Here is an 18045-nt window from a genome sequence, read left to right on the forward strand (position 1 = left end):
TGGCAGGAAGTTGGGAAGACCTGGCAGGACTCCTAGGCCTAATTTAGTTTCAACCCTCCCTAATACGGTTTAGTAACATCTCATGACAACCCCACCCACGGTCTCAACAGTCTCAAACAGAGATGGATTTTAACCTAGTATTAGCAAAAGAACATAGGAAGAAGGACATTAAAATTAAACAAAGTGTTACTGTAGTGTTATTATTCCTACTGATTGAATGCTTAGTGGATCAATAATATAATCCACACATCAGCAAAATAAAGTAATGATATATTTATAACTGTGGTGATCAATTAAACATGTAAATCGTAAGTCGCGTCTCCTTCCTCTTCTGTCTCTGTCTCTCCTCCCCATGCTCCAGGCCACCGGATCTGTCGCCGGGGGAGGGAGCGCCCCTGCTACCAGGTCTTCTACGTCCACGACAGCCGGGGGCGGTTGACCTACGAGGAGGCCCGCCTCGCCTGCCGCTCAGACGGCGGCGAGCTGCTCAGCATCGAGACGGAGAGCGAGCAGCGGCTGGTGGAGCGCTTTATCCAGCAGCTGAAGGTGGGCGAGGGGGACTACTGGATCGGCCTGCGCAGGAACCCTCAGCGAAGCAGGCCCGCCGGCGCCAGCGCGCCAGCCTGCCCGTCACAGTACTACTGGCTGGACGGCAGCAGAGCCAAGTTCAGGTGGATGACGCGGGTTTACGCCGTGGTGTTGTTTCGAGTTTGTTTTGGCCGAGGGGGAGAGGACAGAGAGTCCTGGTCGCTAAAATAATTGTGAAAGCTGGATTGATGCTACAGTAGGAAGATTCAAATGAGAATGAAATCAAAAGGATTTTCTCAAAATTGCTGTTTTCTTTGTTCTCCCAGTTTGAAATGTAACTAAACTGAACCATGATACATAATCAAACCTGAGCTGGGATTCCTCATCCCTGACATTTAAACCTAAATTAGAGACAAGATTGGAATAGAGCAATACATAACTCCAGATGTTTTGCAGCCCCATCCTAGTTTTGGTCCCAGGGAAAAGGAAATCCCAGGAAATTGTTGTTAACGGGCGTTGACATATAATTAGTTCAAGAGAGTATATCTCTCCTCCGCATATTTTCTATCCACAGTGGTCATTTAAGTGTGGGTGGTGGTGGTGATGTGATAAGTATAGCAGGGTACCAGACAGTAACTTGACCTGCTGCCTGCAGGAACTGGCACTGGGATGAGCCGTCATGTGGCGCTGAGATGTGCACCGTCCTGTACCACCAGCCCTCCGCACCGCCTGACGAGAGGGGCCATTTCCTCTTCCAGTGGAACGATGACAACTGCAATTCCAAGAACAACTATGTCTGCAAATATGCGTTGGCAGGTCGGTGGGGTGCTGTCGCTGTCTCACGGTTCTCATGTGACGGTAGACCCGGGTGTGAACCGGGCCTGCCCGTGACAAGTCCCTCGGTCAAATCCTGTCAGACCTTGTCTACACGTGAGACCAGGTCAAAAGGGCCTTTGAGAACCCAGTGCTTTAGTTGGCCGTTAATGTTAGCCTTAGAAAGTCAAGGCTTTCTCAACACGCTTACTGGAAACCCTCTGATACGCAAGCACACACGCAGCTGGACACGGGGAAAAACATGAGCTGAGACAGTGCTTAGATAGCAGGTATACCTGTTATAACCTAGAATTATTATAGTGCATCTCTGTGCAACTGAATACCACCCGCCCCTCCCCCCCCCCCCCCCCCCACACACACACACACCCGCAGAAACACTCAGACAGACACACATTTATCCTCCCCTGACCACCATTTGATGGTTTTAGGAATGATTGTGTGAATGATTGCTGCAAACAAATTAACCTATTAATGCCAACCAACCAATATATTAGTTATTGGTGGGTTGGTGTGTTGGTTAACTATCTAAGTCAAATTTTTTTTGTAAGTTTTCACTTTTCTTCTTGTTTTCTTGTTCTTCACAGAAGAATTACCTGCATTTACAGAGATGGGGAAAACTGTAACCACAGGTACATCTATAACAGCACACATCCATATTGTCCATTTAGTTGGAAGTAGTCTTCAGAAAAACATTGATTTTTTTTTCTTTTTCATTCTGGTGAATTTAATGATTTAGTCTGATCAAGGGCATTCCAAACAAATCCTTGAACAGCTTTGGTTATTTCTGAAATCGTCCTATCTTCCCACTCTTCATCTGGAGAGGAAGACCTCTAGTGGTTACAATCAAATAACCTTGTTGCTATTGAAGACAACAAGAAATATCCTTCAGAGTGCAGAGGGACTGCAGAGGGAGCTGGACTTGAGGTTCATTGGAGCTGACTGGATAGCCTTTGGTTACCAGTTTTACATAGATGTGTTTACATATATATATATCTATATATAGATATATATTATATCACATGTACATGATGCTACTAACAGATAAAATAGCTTGCCTTTCATATACTTCTTATTCATATTCTTCATTTTCTTCCTGCTGTGCTAGTGACATCCCCGAAGCCGTCAACAACAGAGAGCATTGAAAAGCTTGAAATAGCACTGCCTGAACCTTCAGGTGATAAGTCATGTTTGATACTAATCGAGCATGATGCTGTTACTATCCTTGAGACAATACATCCACAAAATGTTATTTGTCAACACAAAAAAACAAATAGATAATGGCAATAGCAATCCATAGGATGTGTTGTTATTAGTGTTGTTGCAAAGAAAGCTACATTATTGTTTTGGCTATTAGTTCTATGCTGCAAAAAACAAACTGCCTCAAGGGGATAATGAAGACTACTCTATCCCTATGAGCGGGAAGCGGAAATATGTTACTAAATTATTGATAAAGCTACATTATTATATTATATTGTTGTTCAAATTTTGTTTGTATATGCTGTCGTCAATACTTAGCTACTATGTCATTCGTTGAATTGTAGAATAGTAGGCGACGGTTGTGCAAGGCAAATTTCCTTCGATGGTGTCTTCAATTTAATAATAATAATATAATTGTAACAGTTTGAGTGTTGGTTGACAATATGGGTCGTCTCTGTTGCAGTGTCACTGTCAGACAACGCTCTGTACATTTACTACACCCTCTGTGTGGCTGGGCCTGTACTACTGCTGTTATTGTTGCTGGCGACAGGGTTTCTGTGCTACAGTCGAGTTGCTAAAAGGTAATCATATTTTCATGATTTCCTCCATTTCATTCATGATCATATTCTAACATTCTCTTTGGTTTTCATTCCTTGCACAAACCAAGCAAAAATGTTGATTGCTTTTTCTACATTTCCTAAATAACCAATTGCAAAAGAATATATAAATGTAAAGTATATTAAATTCTTTACATATTCTCTTAAAGCAACTCTTAGGCATCTTATGTGTTAACTGTGAAGTTACAGAAATACCTAAACACCTTTTCAAACTCGAAAAAGTCAGAAATGGATGTAGCTTAATCCACTTGAATAATCCACAAAGACTGGCAGAATCGACTGATAAAACTTCCCCTGGTAAAACTAAGAAAAAGGTAGGACTGGATGGGCCATCATAAAGTAACATGATATTTTAACACAGTCAATTGTCTGGAAGTACTTGCCTTGTTATATGCTTTGACTCATAACATATAAACAAGCCTCTAACATGTTTTGCTTCAGAGTATATATACAAAAAGAAAACCCCTCCTTATCTAGATCATTTTACACAGTTGCACGTCAGACAGGTAGATAGTAGTCTGTTATCGTAACTGAGGCACGACGATTTGCAATATAATTTCCTCTCCTCCTTCCTAATCTTAATGCGGTGATCCCACCATGATGTCACATCCTGTGCTAACTCAGGAGAAAACCGGCCACGGACCCCCATCACCTTCCCGGTGCGGCGGCGGCGGCGGCGGCGGCGGCAGACCCGTGCGTCACCCAGGGCCCGTACGCCTTCAGCGACGTGACCAAGCTCCACTACGCCAACCCGGACAGCTGCGTCACGTTGGCAGACCTCAAAAAGATGTACTTTTACGCTTCCTCGCCGGATAGCGCACAGTGTGACGATTACGAGAACCTGCCGTGCCCTGAGCGGGAGCAGGGCTTCGTGACCAACGACATCTACGAGATTTGCAGACAGCAGGGCCGCCGCTCACGTCCGCCCGCCGGCTGGGTGGAAAACGAGATCTATGGATAGACCCGCTGTCGGCTGGCTCCTGTCTGTGTGGGAGCCAGACGGCCACACATTTCCAGTGACTCATGCCCCACTCCGGAATGTATGGCTATCAACTCCCCTCTCACCCCCCCCCCCGCCCCCCGCCCTTCTTCATCTCTATAAACTATACTTGGTTCGATATAAAGTGTCCAGTATACTAATTGTATGTTTCCGAGTCCAAGTCGATTAATTCCATGATCTAAGATGTAAATCCCACTGGATTCATTGTTTTAAGTCTGTCATTCTGATTTCTGATTGAAGTCTAATCATTACAGTGTCTTGATGGTTAATATGCATTTCAAACCCACCTAGATAAAGTCATCATCCAGTATTCATTTGAAAGGGGCACTGCTATTCCACAGTGACACACAAGCAGTATTGGTTCAGGATTGTAGGAATCAGAAGTAAGGATTTTTTTGTTTGTTTAGGTTTTTGTATCAAGTTCTGATGAGGCAGTGTTAGTTCAATATCACAACAAAAGTAAGTGTATACAATAAAAGAGACACAGCAATTGTGTCTTCTTATATACATGTGTTTCTTACATTTGAATAATTGGACCAATATTGTAATTTGGTTCATGGACACAGACATACTGTGGGCATGGTATGGTAGATGCATATCAATCACCGGGAAAGAGCTAACGTCTTAACGATCAAATCCAAGGTCACTCGTCCCGTTAAAGTAATACCATGATGAAGAAAATAGCTCCAGGACAAACCCATTCATCTGGCTGTCTGTATTTCCATGGGTAGGAGGTCTCTTGATGTCTATTGTGTCTCTCGATGTAAGCCTACAATGCACTGTCAGTACTATGCCACTCCTTCCTGTATGAAGGCTGGTGTTAAGGAGCAGGAGGGGAACAGGGAAACTGATGACAGATGACCGTTCACTGCTGCAGTAAAGCTCAGAGCTCACTGGAATGGGTCGACCAAACCTGAATGTGGGGTTTTATCAACACAGGGACCTTCTGGCAGGGGAGCAGCTTTTTTTCATATAAAGATTGACAAGTTTCTTTGGTGATAAAACCCACTTTTTATTTACCAGAAATTCAGCTTTCACACATCAACACACGAGATTGCTTTATAAACGATATCTCTGAGGTACAGGTTGGTGTGCTACAGCTCTTCAAGAGGGAGAGGTGGGTGCAAATGAGAGATATGAAAGGTAAAAGCAGAGTCGCTGTGGAGCTGTGGTTTGGTGACAAGGGCTTAGAGGGCCCTACGTAAGGAGAGGCAGAGCGAATGTGTTCCTGGAGCATGTTGGACAGGAAATGCCAAAAGCACATCTGGAACTCTTTCGTTCAGGAAGTGCATGCGTGACAGTGTAGGCCGAATACTGGCCTGCCTGCCCACTTAGCACTCAATAGTTCTCTGTGTTACGCTGATGCTGTGAGAGCAGGGGAGAACACACGCATGGTCGTTATGTGCACATGATGTAATTGTGTGTGTGCGTTCATTTGTGCTGGACGGTTGGTTTGTTTGTGGATGCACATTGCATAATGGTGTGTGTGTGTGTGTGTGTGTGTGTGTGTGTGTGTGTGTGTGTGTGTGTGTGTGTGTTAGTGTGTGTGATTGAGGGATAACTATTTTCTATGCTTGAGAGTGTTGTGTGGAGAGATGTGGTCAGTAGTAAGTGGTTGAACTTGTTCATCACTTGGATGGTTTATCAATCAGCTTTTGTTATAATTTCTCTTCAAATTTAAATTGGTATTATTTACCGACAGAGGGCGCTGTTATGCAGTTGTGACATTATACTGATCACTAGTGGCAGGCAAACCTACAGTGGGACAATGCATTCAAATGTTGCAACAGAATAGACATTGAACCTTGACTCATTGAGGAAATGGTTGGCTCTATTGTAATGCCATAAAATAATGTATATTATCAAGTCAAGTTACAATAATTATCTTAATATGTGTTGGCATAGTTGCACAGCAAAATTGTTGTAATAAAATGACCACTTAATTTGCAAAAATATTCACACTTTGTAATCCGAGAAGAAAAATACCATGCTAAGCACCTGCAGGGCCAAACTTCAAAGTTACCTATGCATGCAATCACGGGCGGGCGAGCAAACAGATTTTAGAATAGCAATTTTACCGGTTGACGTAAGAGGTAGGTCTGGTTGTCTTGGAAACCAATTGGCACTGAAGTGTGGAACGGCTTCGGAGGCCCGCCCCCTGTACAAATACCCCCATGGCTCTGACGTCAATGTACGTCAACCAGAGAACATGATGCCTCTTGCAAGTAACTCGTGTGCTCTGGCTGATAGAGGTGCCCAAGACTGAAATATTATAGCTCTATTGTATTGAAGAACGTGGCTTGACAGCCCGGGCAAATGACTTGCTTCGTCTCGCTCCGCTGAAGAAGAGTTGGCCCCTTTAATGTTCAAGCCGGGCCGGGCTACACAGAAATCAACTTTGTCCTTTATTAATGGACGTATTTCTGGCGGCAGTAGTGGCGGAGGCGGCGGCGGGCGGTTTGTTTTCCTTTCCTCGTTATCTGTAGCGCTCCAGTCGGCGAGCCCCGTCCCTGCCCGTGTTGTCTGGCTCCCGTCTGCTCCTCCACCAGTCCCGTGTAGACCAGCATGGTCATGGCTGACACGCTCCAGAAACCAGCCGTACGGGGTCCCGTCCGCGTGGGCTTCTATGACATCGAGCGCACCCTAGGAAAGGGCAACTTCGCGGTGGTGAAGCTGGCTCGACATCGGATCACCAAAACCGAGGTGAGTCGCATGTCGGCAGAACAGTTCAACCTAAAGGGCTAACACAGGCGACCGGCCAACAGTTACATAAGTTTGTACACTTCTTTCTTGACAACCCCGTTTATTCGAGGACGATACCAATATGTGTTCATGTTATGCCTCTAATAAAAGCACTGTTCATAACAACTACGCTATAAAGCTTTAATAGCCACCCTCCAGGCATAAGGCTGTTGGAACTCACCAGCACACCCTTTGACCTCCAGCTGGTGCACTAACAGCGCCTAAGTTAGTGCATGTTTTCTACAACTATCACATTGATGGGTTCGGTCACTGGTTGCACATTGCTCCGTGAACACAAGCAATGTTGTTATGATCTGTCACTCTATAATACAGTTGCATTTTAAAAAGGGATGAGCTCTTCATTCGGAAGCCAGCATGAGTCGGTGGTCATGTTATGCAATAGGAAATATGATGTGATGTAGTCGGTATGTGTGTCAGCAGTGCCAAGAGCTGTATGAGGTAGGCCTACTTGACATTGAGTATGCCAAGCTTGGAAAGTGTTCAGTTATGGTAAGCACACAATAATGCATGAATAATGCACACAATTTTCTGTTTAATTCAGTTAATAGTCTTAGCTTGTTTATATATGGTTAGTGCATGGTTAATATACATTTGAACACATTGTTTGACAACCATAGAAGTATTGTGACTTGTGTCAACCTGAACCTGCCCTGTGTAACTTTCCCTGCAATTGTATTGTCCCAATAACATAACAAATTGGGTGCATCAATAATAACAACTCGCCCAATAATTTGAACCAATTGGTTAGTAATAAGAGGCGCACCATATAGCTTTCAATCCAAGATTCATCTGTGTAATCCACACCCCACGTAATGGATTTATGTCTACAAATGTTCCTGGATGTTTCTCCATAGATCAAGTGCATTTACAAAAAGGAAGTAACTGGATTGAATGAGTCGTGGGTGATTGGAGTTAGTTAGTTCAACGACTGTAGTGAAATAGTTTTCAATACATTTACGGCTGTGGTGGAAACAGTGGAACGGGGCAGTTTTAAGATATCCAGTGTAGTATAAGATCACATTCAAGCCTGAAGATAGTGAGGGGATTTCACAGCAGAAACGGATGTTGTCATTATATAAGAAACAGGTTGCAAATTATACAGGGGCCAGGGCGGGAAAACCCAGCTTGGATTATCGTAGACTAGTGTCAGAAGTAATGTAGCGTTAGTTCAGCCCAACGGCCATTCAGCAATGGTCAGTTAGGATAGCAGCTGCTGCGGTAGACTAGCCCTCTGGCCAGCGACGGGCTGTGTGTTTCATTGTGCAAGGTCAGGCATGGAGGCTGACTATCAACTAAATGTGAGCCCATCTGCCTTGTGAATTAGCCTGGGTGAAGAGATGTTGGCCTAGTGTGTCAGTACTAAATTCCCCACGCTCTGTGTGTCCGTGTTTGTGCATGCGCGTCTGTGTGTGTTCATGCACACATGCATTTCTTGATAGGTGTACCTTTGTGTGCATTGCCTAATTCTAGGGCTGGGCGATTGAGCCTAAAAATATAAGTTTTTTTTTTATTAACTAATGGACAATTTTCGTTTTAAACCTCTTCCTTGAAGAGCAAAATGACCAACATGTATGGTCCAACGTTTGCAGCAGGCTACTAAACCCCTTTTTTTGTACTGTGTATTAAAAGGGACGATATTTTTTGCGATGTAATACGTCATCGCATCTGTGATCGTCTGCCACTGGGGCCCTTTCTTGTCAAAAGGAATGACAATGCCAAGGTTACCTGCCTTTTTGCAGGCGCTTTGTGGTTTGAGGTGGCATCTGCATCTTTTGGTGCTGCACACACCTGCCATTCCACCGCATGTCTCTGTCTCAAGTGGTGGCATAGGTTTGATGTGTTCCCCATAATCGCTGTAATATGTCATATATGATTGTCACCATTAAAGTCTATGCCCTTTTATCACTGTAACAGAAATAAGACCCAATTAGCAAAAACAGGAGTAAAATCCTATGTGAATGCTATTCTCGGCCAAACTGTATGTGAATACCGGTAACGATCTTCAAGAGACCCCAGAGTGTATTTTAGAAGACTCTTGAAGGTCACGTCCAAGGGCCACCGGCGGCGAGCTGTGTTTGGATGTGTAGAGCTCTCTCTGGGCAGCGGTTGACTGCAGCGTCCGAGGGTTAAGCTCCACAGACACTTACACTATATGGCCAAGGTGTGTATGAATGTGCGGATGTGTGGAGCTCGTTCTGGACAGCTGTTGATTTAGATAATCGCATCCGAGAGAGGGTTAGGCTTCCCGGACACCTATAGTGTAGTGTTAAGTCACGGTACGGGTCGAGCTCCGTCTGAGCAGCGATTCATTTGGATGTCCAAGTCCGATAAAGGGTTAGGCTTCTCAGTATAACGCCACAGTGTGTGGCACACTTCATGTACATTATAAAGGTCATATAACAACATTACAAAAAAAATATTACAAAGTTCTCGTTGGTCATAACACCAACACTCCTTCCAAGAACTTCTGCCAAAAACGTAGAGAGTCTACAACTTTTCACAGTTTTACATTTCACAAAGCGTATGAAAGGAAAAATGTATCAATTAAATTTAAAAAAATCTCCCAGTGCTACCTACTTCCTAACCTACCTGCTTTTTAAAAAAACAAAGGGCCGAAAGATGTTTGGGTCATTCAGAGTCATCATGTACATAATGGTCATTTATTTTTAACTCTAGGTTTACTAATTGTGCCATTGCAGGTTTGGCTCAACCTACTGCAGGCTCTGCTACCAGTCATTTGCTAACATTCACTAACATCTGTCTTCCCATAACCTTCGGTCCATTCCACTGACAACATTCCTCCTCGCCCAATTGGTTAACCTCTAATGACCTTGCATTGTTCACGATGCCCTTTGTGTGTGTTCATGTTTGTCTGTGTGTGCACTTCTTCTGATAATGACGACAACAGAATTTCTATGTATTATTGGAGAGTTTTCCCAGCCCATGCCGTGTCATTATACAATGTAAGGATCTTTGTTTTGCAAGAATATGCTTTTGACCAGTTGTGTTTAAATGTATCAAGAAAATTTGATAGGATTGTAAAGATAAGAAATTAAGCCACAAATGATTTTAATAGTCGATTCGTGAGCTAGGACAGACTACAGTCCCATGTTTTGCTTCATCAGATGGATTCATCAGGCGATACTCCCACTGTCGTAATGTCTCAGGATATATACAGCAGGATATGCATTAGCTGTCATTGTTTTTGGTGCATATCTACGTGGGATGCCACCCAGAGCTAGGAGTTTCTAGAAATCAAAATAATATCAGTGTGCTGACTTTAGGGACAACTTTTCATTGGCTGAGTTGGGGAAGATGTTTGGAGTCATTGATTCTTGTTTACAGTTTGCTTGCTGCAAACTATTGTGAATACTAAGATAGCATCAGTGGTCTATTGTTGTTTACTCATTCCGGCTTGGTTCAGTGAGATTTGAGAGATTTCTGAAGTATATATATTGCCTTTCATGCACAAAGAAAACACAATATTGAAGCCTAAGATGGTCAGAGAAATGTGTTTAAGTTATATATAAGTTATAGGGCTGTAACGATACACAAATTCACGATTCGGTTTGTATCACGATTTTTGACCCACGGTTCGATACATCCCACGATTCTTTTAAATTTAAAAAGCATTTTATTTAAACAACACTTAAATACCAATTATCTTAATGTAACATTTAATAACAAATAATTTGGAACACTGAACAGATTTGAACCGAAATAATACTATTAAAGTATAGCTAAATTAATAAAGAAATAACCAAAGATTGCAGTTGGAGGATGCTTTTTGCTGGTAGGCATAACGCCTCGTTTCCACATACGTACATTCTCGTATGCGATTCAACCGTCTCCGACCGAAAGTCCATTCATTCCTATGTGATTCTCCGTAATGTCCGTTTTTCCTCCGAGACTCCTCCCCTCCGTAAAATTTCTGTCCGGTATGTCCGTAATATACGTTCAAAAAATTGAACTTTCGCCGTCGTTTTACGGAGATACCGTATGAACGTTTTTATGTTTTTCACAAAACTTGTAGGCTAAGTACCTGGCAGGCCAAACTCCTCGGCGATCTCTTTCCAAGCCTGGTTGGTTTGTTTTTATCTCTGCATATGTCGATCCTCATGTTCCAAAGTACCGGTCTCCTATCCGCTTATCCGGGGTCGGGTCGCGGGGGGAGCAGCTCAAGCAGGGGGCTCCAGACTTCCCTTTCCCGGGCCACATTGACCAACTCTGACGGGGGGATCCCGAGGCGTTCCTAGGCCAGTGTTGAGATATAATCTCTCCACCTAGTCCTGGTTCTTCCCCGAGGTCTCCAGGGAGACGCCAGCCACCCTTCTGAGAAAACTCATCTCGGCCGCTTGTACCCGCGATCTCGTCCTTTCGGTCATCACCCAGCCCTCATGACCATAGGTGAGGATGGGAACGAAGATCGACCGGTAGATCGAGAGCTTTGCATGCGACTCAGCTCTCTTTTCGTTACAACGGTGCGGTAAAGCGAACGCAATACCGCCCCCGCTGCTCCGATTCTCCGGCCAATCTCACGCTCCATAGTACCCTCACTCGCGAACAAGACCCCGAGGCACTTGAACTCCTTCATCTTTTGTCCGTAAATAAAGTAATGCCCGTACGTAAAACACTAGCGACTCCTTCCGTAAATTTACGGAAGCACGGATACGAAAAACATACGTATGTGGAAACGAGGCGTAATAGGGCCCCTTTAACTGTTTGGTTGGTTTATTCAAATATCCTTATTAGCGCTTCTTATTAGGCTATGTAGCTTAAATAATGACATAATCAGGCCGTATAGAATGCAACATGTTTAATAGCCTAACTTTCAATAGATGAGGAAAAACATGAACGTCGCAATAACGAGGCATAGTGTTACGAGTAGCATATGTGTGTGCGGGAGAATGGCAGTGTGCGTATGCGTGTGTGAGTGACGTCAGCGAGTGAGTGGACGAGCGAGGAGAGCGAGCGGTAGCGCGTGTGTCTAGTGAAGAAGCGAACGAGTCCGGTAGAATAAAGTACCCATCCTGTCAATAATCGGTGGCCGCTTCATTCCGACCTATAAGCAGACAAACTGCCAGTCAAATCACACAAAACAATAGAGACAGGATCACACAGGCAATTTTTTTCGCGCTTGGCCAACTCTGGATAAATGTCGTTCATATCGCATATGAGGACTTCGACGGCTGTGGAGAAATGCAATCCTCTGTAGCCACGGAGAGCTGTGATCACAGAGAGGGCACATATTTACGGCATCGATAGGAGGGGGCGCTGTCAGCAGACTATTATTTAGACAAATTATTAGCAAATTTCAATCTGACAATTTGACCGAAGAGTTAGAAAGGGCATATCGCGCTTCTGCCTTCTCACACCGCGAGACAGGATCGTGGCTTTGAGTATCGCGATTTTCGGTTTGATACGCATATCGTTACAGCCCTAATAAGTTATATATACTGTGCTCTGAGCTTTATGGACGTTGATTTATTTTTATTTTTTTTATGAAACAGAGTCAAGGCATTTGACCAAGTAATAATAGGGACTTGCTGTAACGTGTGTGTGTGCGTGTGCGTGTGTGTGCGCTTGTCACATGAGCCATAAGTTCACGTTCGATGTGTGTCATCTGAATTCTGCAAGATCGGGCTGACAAAGTGCAGTCATGTCGCTACATCTTACTCAGAACTATAGAGAAAACTCTTGAGTCCTAAGAGTGAGAATAGCTGAGACTACCTTCCATTTAATTACGTATTTGCATCATTATATCTCCATTTTGTGTGTGTGTTGTGAGGGGGTCTTGAAGCTAAGGGAGCTTCTTTGTTTATTCTTAAGCAAAATTCAGCATGATGGATGAACGTAGCATCCAGTCCCAAGAATCAGGTCTTTATTTACTTATCAAGATAAACATTGACTTGAACAAATTTGAAGTTGTGGACACTTGCTCTGTTTTTGTAGGTGGCCATCAAGATAATCGACAAGACCCAGCTGGATGCTGTTAACCTGGAGAAGATCTACAGAGAGGTCCAGATCATGAAGATGCTGGACCATCAACACATTATAAAGCTGTACCAGGTAGGCCCCTGTTTACCTCTTTCAAATCATGGCATAAGTTGACACAACTCTAAATGAAGATGTGCAGGGACATGGGGGCTTGGTTTGATCGCCTACCATAGGTAATAATCTGCCTTATTCACATTGGCCGATTTCAAGTTGGCTCTATTGTCAAAAAAATCACCTACTACTCTACTACCAGTTACATTTCTTTCAGCATACAAAGAATGTTGTTAGTTCTTCGTTGACCTCTCCCTCAAAAACGATTAAAGCAATCTTGTCTCATGTATAAGTTGAATGGAAGAAAAAAAAAATTTCTAGCTGTTTTTTAAACTACATTTCATATGCCTGCAGTGCAATTCATATTACAAGTGCCTTTGCAAGGTTGACTCTTTTGCAATTAGCGTAAACCTGTTGTGCTTTAATGGGGTCCGAGCCCAGGCTTCCTGGGGCCCCTCTAACCATAACGGTTTCAACATACTTCTATAATTTACAATTTATAATCAATGGTAAAGTTGAGGAAACTTTGAAGAGGTTTTTTGGGCTGGCCACTTCTTACCCCTGACATTGCGGCCTGTGTTCACGATGCAGTGGAGCAGGATGAATCATGCTGTTGGTTCTTGTCCATCCCCATATGGTTGGTGCTCTGGCGGTGTAGGTGTTCAGCCCAAGAGTCGCTCCAGGTCATTTTCTAATGCATTAGAAAACAACGCCTGTCTAGCCGTATCTGCCACCATTGCACGGTTTTCAGAGATAAAGTGCAAAGTTAATGAGTGACTGACACGTAGGGCTGTGTGTGTGTGTGTGTATGTGTGTGTTCTTAGTTATGTAAGTTGCCTTTTGCTTTACAAAGTGCAAGAAGTGGCAAGGAACTTTTTTTATGAGGTCAATTCTTAAGCATTCAAGTATTAAATTGTTTTACTTTGTAAGCTGTCAGGTCTGGTCTTGTGTTAACAAAAAAGGGAATGGAAATTATTCAAAACTAGAGTTTTCGCACATGCGTTGCGCACGCTCAACCTCTCGTTGTAATTAACCTATAGCACTAATGTGGAAACCCCAGTCGATAATGATACAAATTTCTGAGCGCATAATATAATAACATTTTACAACATATAACATTCGTTCACCACAAATGACTCTTAAAAGCAGTGCCAACATTTAAATATTTTTTAACCATTCAGCGAACAAAAGTTTTAGGGAGCAACTCAATGACATGCAGAACCGTCATCAACACGCCCACTGAAGTGGTGTGAGAAATACCGACTTTCTACTCCTGATTCACATATGAGGTAATTTACATTTCCTACAGAGAAAATACTACCACAGGGGTAGTATTATTCAGGAGATTTTCAGGGTACAAATGTCAGGATATGTTGTTCACACATACGGCCCATTAGGAGAATATCACGACTTACACGTGTGTCTGAAAGCAGCTAGTGTAATTTTATTATTACATTATAAAATTAGTCAATTTATGGTAAATGGGGTAATTGTTCAATGGAAAGTGTAGTATACTATGCATGCAAATCAATTATTAAATAGCTTTTACTGTTATTCAGGTCTGAAAAGTGAATTGACATTTTCAAATGCAAGGCAACTACTATTGGTTAGTTGAAAAATAATAATAATCATTGTGATTAAACATCTCTTCCAGTGTCCTGGCCAAGACAGGCAGCAGGAGCCTACAGTCACACATAGCATACACACAAAACATAAGGAGAAGAGTAATATTAAGTTTAAGCAAAATAGTGTAAAGACATCTCGGGAGGCTCAAGGAGGATATTACAATATTACATTTCAGCAACGAAGTGTAGTCTTGTGGTGGACTCTATAGACATAATTCACCCTACTGTGTTATTGACATGTTTTCGTTCTGTGTTATAGGGACACTGTTCTTTAAGAATCACGTGACTTCTGTGTTGATGTGCCGGTCGGTGCGATGTTTGAACGGTTTTTATATGAAAAAATTAACGACCCGCCGTTGCTTGTCAAGGTGAGAAATTGTCTCTTCCCTTATTTTATCGCAATTTCTACAGTCTATAGACAGAACGTGTTACCTGGCAGAGTTTATCGATGTTTAAAAACATAACGTCTTGCCTGGGCGAGTTTGTTGTTTGTGTCTTTACCTGGGCGCATGTGTCGATGGCGTGGCAGTTATGTTGAAAAACAAAACGTCTTAACTGGGCGAGGGTCGCTGCGGTGTGTGCGCGTGCGTGTGTGTTCTTACCTGCTCGTGTGTCAATGGCATGTGTGTGAGCTGCAGGCTGCTTTGCACATGCGCACATGAGTAACTTGAGTAACTGGTGCGACAGGCCTGCTTTTATAGTAGTAAGATTGTTTCCTATTTTTCAAATCTGTCAGACTGTTGAATGAAACCTTAATGAAAGTTTTTGAAACCTAATTTGGAAGTTTAAAAGACCTCCTGAACTTAATAATAATGAGTTTCCTTAGGCAGATAGTGTTTTAACAGTAGGTCAGACCACCTTATAATCACTTTAATATCAGTGATCTGCTATAAAGCCATAGCTCAGAGTCAGAGATGACTTCATCTGGTTATGTAAGTCTTCTTGATGAGGGAAAATGAACGCTTGCTAATTGTTATATTGCAATACCACATGGCAGCATTCCAGAGCTGGACGTGTCATCATGCGTGTTTGAATCACTATTTCCAACAGCCTGTCTGATGCAAAATAATGGTCAGTATGTCATGTTTCATAGTAAGCCGGTTCAAAAGGTGAAAAGGTGTAGGTCCAAGCGAGACAGCCAAGATTGTGTGTTCATCTTGGCTTACTCAATTACCGCTGTGGACAGCTCTGCGGCGTTGGGTTTTACTTTTGTAACCACAGTCCATGACTATTTCAATGCTTTGGAATTCTTGCCATTTCATGCTATAATCTTTAGTTCCCGACTCACAATTTTCCAAGTCGACTCAGGTTCAGCAGTTCAAACGATAATTTGACGATTCTGAGGGCCCGTCCACACAGGCAAAAATGATCTTTTCCCCTCCGTTTTCCTTTGATGCGTTTCAGGAATATCTCAAAGACTCAAAGCCTCATTGTGAAAATACATGGAGCTGTAAAAACGCTGTAGTTCACATGGAGCTTTAGAAATGATGTAGTACGCATGGAGCTGTAAAAACGCTGTAGTTCACATGGAGCTTTAGAAATGATGTAGTACGCATGGAGCTGTAGAAACGCTGTAGTACGCGTGGAGCTGTAGAAACACTGTAGTACGCATGGAGCTGTAAAAATGCTGTAGTACATATTCAAGGCTCTGGTCCCCCACAAAAGGAAGTGGAGCATCCATCCATTTACCAACATTCAGTCGAGGAGGAGATAGCATGGGACCTGGTTTCAGATAAGTTAGTTTTTGGGCACTGGGCACTGGACAGGGCCTGAGAAAGATAAGGTTTATACCAGTTTTACCCGCCATTACGGTAACGGGGTTGGAGAGGTGAATGCATAGGCGAAATCATAGCATTAGATGAGGACCCATGTGAATTTGAGTTAAAATAATTTATGTTTACTAAGTATTTTAAGTAAAATGCATGAATGTACACTATGATATAAGATATGGCGTCAATTAGTTGCATACAAAATGAATATTGATTCAGCGTTTGAGTCATTCATAAAGTAAAGTTTCCAGTTACAGCTTAAGAGATGCTAATATTTATTAGATTTTTCTCTATTTAAAGTGATACATTTACATTTATTGGCTGTTAGTCTGACAAAGCATTAGAATTAATCACTTTGCCCTCTCTTAGCTTGTTATGGGCATTTTACAATTTCTATGACATTACTCGCACTAAAAGATTAATCAGGGCTTCAAAGATTCATCAACATCAGAAACTGTTCGCTGCAGCCCTAAGCGTCCGTGCCAGTCCAACAGCCCGGCTCCACTCTGCTAATTCTTGAATTGGTCATGATAACAGATGGAAAATGTATGATCAACAACGAGTGTGGGATTCCTAGTGTGTGTGTGTGTGTGTGTGTGTGTGTGTGTGTGTGTGTGTGTGTGTGTGTGTGTGTGTGTGTGTGTGTGTGTGTGTGTGTGTGTGTGTGTGAGAGAGAGACCGATTCATCCTCACTTCTCCTTCTGATACTTCCCCCTCCGCAATTGGGTTTATTCATGTGTGAGTGCCTGCTGGTTCTAAATCGGTTCAACGACTCCTACGTAGGGCAGGCAGGTTCAGCAGCGGCCCTGAATGGAATGCTATGCTCATGCTCACTATTTAAAGCAACTTCAATACAAAGGAGACATAAAAACACTACGTCACAGAGCAACGGGTCGTCGAAAATCAAGCCAGTCTGCTGATGTGAAAGCAGAGGCATATTCATACTCTCCTCTGTTCCATACCTCCATTAAACAAGTAATCTTTGATCTACATTCAATATTCACATGAGGGACGGGGAGGTAACCGTTTTCACTATATCACGGTAAAACACTTAGTATAATGACAACACCACCAATTTATATCATCATGTATCATTTTTATACCTTTTTAAAATTACACGTTGAATGACAATAAGTTCAACCTGTTTCATGAAACGTTACTAAATAGTTGTGTAATGTGTTGGTTGGCTATGTGGTAACCTTTCTACCTGATGATTATTAGCCTTTTATTACAGCTGTCTCAAGATATTATGATAACCCTTGGTTATGATAAGAATAGAGCAGGCAAACAGACTATCAGATTAAAGGTGCTCCCATGCTGCCAATATCATCGTCAGTCTTGCCGATTCTCATGTCAAAGTGGTACGGTATAGCGAGTGAGGGGACTTAACAGAAGAATCTCAGGAAAAAGCAGAAGCTTTTTCTTGCTCAAAGCCAAGCTAAAAACAGAACATAAATACGTCACAAGCGGCAGCAATGACCGCCACTTTGTGAAGCCCTGGTAGAAGATACCAACCATTTCTTTCTCTTACGGCCTACAGAGTATATGGTTTTTCATGGTTGCAATTGGATAAACTGGTTAAATTCTTCTTCTCTGATACACAGAAGATGTAGTATGCGTGTATTACATACACGTTTGTATGTACACCAGTGGTTGACGTTACG

At 42.8% G+C, this 18045-nt stretch overlaps 2 protein-coding genes and 1 long non-coding RNA gene across 3 annotated transcripts in view; all 3 read left to right on the forward strand.

Annotated features, from left to right (window-relative positions):
• Positions 1 to 4683, forward strand: part of laynb (layilin b) — a 5863-nt gene extending 1180 nt beyond the window's left edge. The window contains exons 2-7 of the mRNA XM_060075447.1: positions 362 to 671; positions 1184 to 1344; positions 1947 to 1991; positions 2468 to 2536; positions 3023 to 3140; positions 3801 to 4683. Of these exons, the coding sequence (XP_059931430.1) occupies positions 362 to 671; positions 1184 to 1344; positions 1947 to 1991; positions 2468 to 2536; positions 3023 to 3140; positions 3801 to 4137 (1040 nt within the window). The 3' untranslated portion in view covers positions 4138 to 4683. The remainder of the gene's footprint in view (positions 1 to 361; positions 672 to 1183; positions 1345 to 1946; positions 1992 to 2467; positions 2537 to 3022; positions 3141 to 3800) is intronic.
• Positions 4684 to 5716: 1033 nt separating this feature from the next.
• The window catches only part of sik2b (salt-inducible kinase 2b), a 43018-nt gene continuing 30689 nt past the window's right edge, over positions 5717 to 18045 (forward strand). The window contains exons 1-2 of the mRNA XM_060075446.1: positions 5717 to 6879; positions 12892 to 13008. Of these exons, the coding sequence (XP_059931429.1) occupies positions 6742 to 6879; positions 12892 to 13008 (255 nt within the window). The 5' untranslated portion in view covers positions 5717 to 6741. The remainder of the gene's footprint in view (positions 6880 to 12891; positions 13009 to 18045) is intronic.
• LOC132474648 (uncharacterized) lies at positions 16335 to 17059 on the forward strand. The gene is made up of 2 exons (XR_009529695.1): positions 16335 to 16631; positions 16664 to 17059. It is a non-coding gene; the product is annotated as an uncharacterized LOC132474648 (long non-coding RNA).

Source organism: Gadus macrocephalus, chromosome 16 (assembly GCF_031168955.1).
Source record: "Gadus macrocephalus chromosome 16, ASM3116895v1".
Lineage (NCBI taxonomy): Eukaryota > Metazoa > Chordata > Actinopteri > Gadiformes > Gadidae > Gadus > Gadus macrocephalus.